The sequence below is a fragment of the Arachis duranensis genome, chromosome 1, assembly GCF_000817695.3.
Source record: "Arachis duranensis cultivar V14167 chromosome 1, aradu.V14167.gnm2.J7QH, whole genome shotgun sequence".
NCBI classification, from domain to species: domain Eukaryota; kingdom Viridiplantae; phylum Streptophyta; class Magnoliopsida; order Fabales; family Fabaceae; genus Arachis; species Arachis duranensis.
In genome coordinates this window covers 30,538,320-30,542,904 of record NC_029772.3, presented here as the reverse complement: position 1 = coordinate 30,542,904, position 4,585 = coordinate 30,538,320, and the positions used below count along the sequence as shown (strand labels likewise).

Sequence of the window (4,585 nt, the reverse complement as noted above, 5' to 3'; positions counted from 1 at the left end):
CTTTACATCAAGTTTAGATCTCTCATCTTTAGGAATATGAACAAAAGCTTTACATCCAAAGACTCTTAAATGATCATAAGAAATATCATTACCTGACCATACCTTCTCTGGCACTTCAAATTGCAAGGAAACACATGGTGTCCGGTTCAAGATATGAACAACAGTGCTCAAAGCTTCACCCCAAAAGGATTTTGCCAATCCAGATTGTGACAACAAACACCTAACTCTTTCAACCAATGTTATGTTCATCCTTTCAGCCAAGCCATTCAACTGAGGAGTCTTTGGAGGAGTCTTCTGATGTCTTACACCATGCTCTTTACAATAAGCATCAAATGGACCTGAGTACTCACCACCATTGTCAGTACGAATGCATTTCAACTTCTTCCCAGTTTCTCTTTCAACAGAAGCTTGAAATTGCTTGAACACATTCAAAACTTGATTTTTGGTCTTCAAAGTGTAAACCCATAATTTTCTAGAATGATCATCAATAAATGTTACAAAATAGATAGACCCTCCAAGTGTTCTTGTCTTCATCGGCCCACATACATCAGAATGCACCAAATCAAGTATCTCTGGCTTCCTTGAAGGTGGATGGCTCTTGAAAGAAACCCTGTTTTGTTTCCCAGCAAAGCAATGATTGCACTTTTGCAAAGCAACCTTACAACCAGATAAAAGATTCCTCTTGGATAACATATTCATACCTTTCTCACTCATATGATATAATCTCTTATGCCATAAATCAGTTTCATCAACAAATTCAGCAGCATTAACAACCTCTTTCATAATCTTTGCTTGAGTTAAATAAAGAGTAGAGTGTCTTGTACCTCTAGCAACAACCATGGAACCCTTGGTGAGCTTCCAATTATCACGAGAAAATGAGCTATTTAAGTCTTCATCACACAACTTACCAACAGAAAGTAAGTTCAACCGAATATCTGGAACATGTTTCACACACTTCAAAGTCAACTTGGTACCGTTGGAGGTTTCTAAGCAAACCTGTCCAACACCAGCACATTTTGCAACACCTTGATGAGCCATTTTCACATCACCAAAATCACCAGGAGTATAAGATGTAAACAAATCCCTCCTAGATGTAACATGAATAGAAGCACCACTATCAATCACCCAACTAGTGCTATTATTAACAAGGTTAACAGATTCAAACTCCTCAACAACAAGAAAATCATCATGAGTTACATTAACCTTGTCTTCCTTGCTACCATCATCTTTATTTGTGCTCTTGTCTTTACTTGCCTTGGCTTTCTCCTTCTTTAGCTGCCAACAAAATCTCTTCACATGTCCCTTTTGACCACAATGATGACACTCAATATTCTTATACTTTCCTCAAGACTTGCTTCTGCTTTGATCTCTACCTTTAGGACCTCGACTTTTGCTTCTCCCCTAGACTCAGAAACAAGAACATCTGAATGTGTAGTCGATATACCTTGTGACTTTCTTCTCATCTCTTCATTCAAAACACTGCTCTTGGCAAGATCCATAGAGATTACACCATCAGGAGCAGAATTGGACAATGACATTCTGAGAATTTCCCACGAGTCTGGTAAGGAGCCAAGAAGTAACAATCCTAGAACCTCTTCATCAAACTTGATACCCATGGAAGATAACTGATTCATAATTCCTTGGAAATTGTTCAAGTGATCTGTCATTGATGTCCCATCTGTATACTTCAAAGCCAATAACTGCTTGATAAAAAACATCTTGTTATTTCCAGTTTTCTGAGCATACAACTGTTCAAACTTAATCCAAAGGGTCCGAGCATGTGTCTCTCCAATAATATGGTTCAACACATTATCATCAACATATGGTTCAACACATTATCGTCAACCCATTGCCTAATATATCCACAGACTTGTCTATGCAACAAAGTCCAATCATCATTAGATTTATCATTAGGCTTCTCTGTACCAAAAACTGGTTGATGAAATTTTTTGACATAAAGCAAATCTTCCATCTTTGACTTCCACAAATCATAATTAGGACCATTAAGAGTGATCATCCTACTAGTATTAGTATTAGCTTCCATTGTTCACAGAATCACAAGCCCAGAAAAGTACCAACAAGCTCTGATACCAGTATGAAAGAGCCTAGCAGCGGAAACGACAACAATGTCTAACACAAGAACAATATGGAAGCACTCACAACACAATATGGCAGCAACTATAACAAGCAAATATAGCAAGTAAAGCAATAACAAGAACACACCAAGATTTTAACGTGGAAAACCCCCTCAATGTGAGAGGTAAAAACCACGGGTCATCCAGACCAATGAAATGGCTCCACTATAATCAAATGAGGTACAAGAGAGTCTCAAACAAAGCACAAAAATGTGCATATAACCAGCCAAAACATCAATGCACCAAAGCTCACAAATAATAGGCAAGAAGATGAAATATACCCAAATAACAGAGCTGATGTCAAAGCCAATTTCTCCCTCTGCAGACCTCCAATTAAAATTTCCACCGTTCAGAATGAAGAACAAGATTTGAAGAATCTACAGTTCAAATTTCACGTCGATCCAACGGTGAAAGAATTAGAAACTGCCGTTCCAAAATTTCTGCTCTGTGTAAAAATGGAAAACCTAATTTCTCTCTTGCGAAACCAATTTCTCCTACTGCAAACCTCCAATCAACATCTCCATCGACCAGAATGAAGAACAAGATGATAGGAACACGCAGTTTAAATTTTAAGCCGATCCAACAGTGAACAATTGAGAAACTGCCATTTGAAATTTACTGCTTTGGGCAAAAACGGAAATTCTGTTTTTCCCTTTCTTTCTCTCTTTTGGTGGCTATTCTCACTCTCTCAAAAAACCTCAAAAAATTTAATTAGGGTTGTGACACTAGGGTGCAAGAATACACCCCCAAAATGTTAGGCTTGGGCCTCACAAAGGAGAGGAAAAACCCAACAAATAACTCCAACCTCGGTCCAATATTAAAAAAAGAATTGTCTTGTTATAAACACACATTGTTTTAAAGTAAAAATTTTCAAAGTAAAAATAGGAGAGTGAAAATCACAATTGCAACATCTTTTGCATCATGTCATGAAGGATTTTATCATTTTCTTTTGATGAACAAAAAGGATAAAGTGAACAACTTGTTTTCCTCAAGCTGTATATGTAAGAGACATTATTTTGTTTTCTCCTTCAAAATACTCGAAGCATATTTTCTTTTAAAACTTTGGGCACTAATTAAAGTGCTTATGATCTAGGCCTGTTAATACTTGTTGTATTGATCTAATGAAATACTAGGCTTAATTATTTTGTTACTCTTTATAATTTCCTAAATTTTTATTTAGAATTTTATAGTTTAAAATACTTATAACTAAATTTTTGTATTAAATAAAAAATATTAATTAATCTTCTCAAATTATTTTTTGTTAAAAATATAAAATATTTTTAGAATATTCACTTTCTTTCATTTTTTTATTTGAGACGTAGAAGAATAGATATAAAAGGTTTTAAAATTATTAGATTATTTTAAAAATAACAATTAGTGAAAATCTAGTTATAAATTTTATTTAATTAATATAAAGATTTAATTATCAACTTTTAAATTTTAAAAAGCTAATTAATAATTCAATAGAAAATAGGAAGAACAGAATAATTAAACTAAATATCTAACATGAACTAGTCTAGTTTTTCCTCTTAATTATCGTAAAGATTCCTGTCCCAGATGAATTTCATCGTACAAGTAAGCAGCCACGGCACACAAGAAGACGTTCATCATTCCCGGCCATCAAATTTCACCTTGAACACAAATATTCAAAAGAAAAAGAAAATGAATTGGTACCAAGTTCGAAGATACAACTGCACAGTTAAATGAATAAATAGGGGGAACAAATATGAAAAGAGCCAGAGCCAGAGCCAGAAATTTTACAGTTGTATTTAGTTCTTCTTTCTCATTCAAAACAAACCCAAACTATTATGGGCACAAACCACGACCATAACTTCAACAAGGCAAATGGATCTTAGGAAAAGAGAAAAAAGAAACCCCAAAACCTTGATCAAAGTACAAATATAGGAAAAAAAAAACCCGAAAGTGAGTCATTTCTATAGAAGAGGATCTCCCACGCAAGAAGCAAACACATGCACTCTTCAAAACGTATAATAATACAATTTACATCTACATTCACAAAATTCTCTGTACCCTTCTTCCATAATGTTCCATCCCCTTCTCTATTGTTAAATCTTGACCCCTTTTTGTTCGTCGAAACAAAGAAAACAAAAAATAACTTAAAACGTGCACCTCCCGTTTGTTATTCTTGTTTTTTTTGGTTAATTTTCAATCTCTTTTTCAATGTTTTTTTCTCTCTGTTTCTTTTTTTGCTTTTCCGAAGGCAATAGCAGTAGTGCATCAGAAAAAAGAAGCCTTTATTCCATCCAAGATCCATGGAACTAGCTTTTATTATTATTAAGCGGCAGCAACTGCCCCTGTGGTATGAAAGGAGTAGCCTCGTGCCTTATTTGGGTAGCCAGATTTTGTTTGCTCCTTGTTCCTCAAAGCTTTCATGGAAGAAGAAATGTTCCTTTTCTTCTCTTTCGCTTCATCTCTCTCTATTTGCTCTT

General features: G+C 35.0%; 1 protein-coding gene across 1 annotated transcript in view; it reads right to left on the bottom strand.

Annotated features, from left to right (window-relative positions):
* Positions 1-3,880: 3,880 nt before the first annotated feature.
* The window catches only part of LOC107483931 (FCS-Like Zinc finger 2), a gene marked incomplete in the record, with an annotated part of 1,310 nt that continues 605 nt past the window's right edge, over positions 3,881-4,585 (bottom strand). Inside the window, 1 exon segment of the mRNA XM_016104543.3 lies at positions 3,881-4,585. Coding sequence (XP_015960029.1) covers positions 4,431-4,585 — 155 coding nt within the window.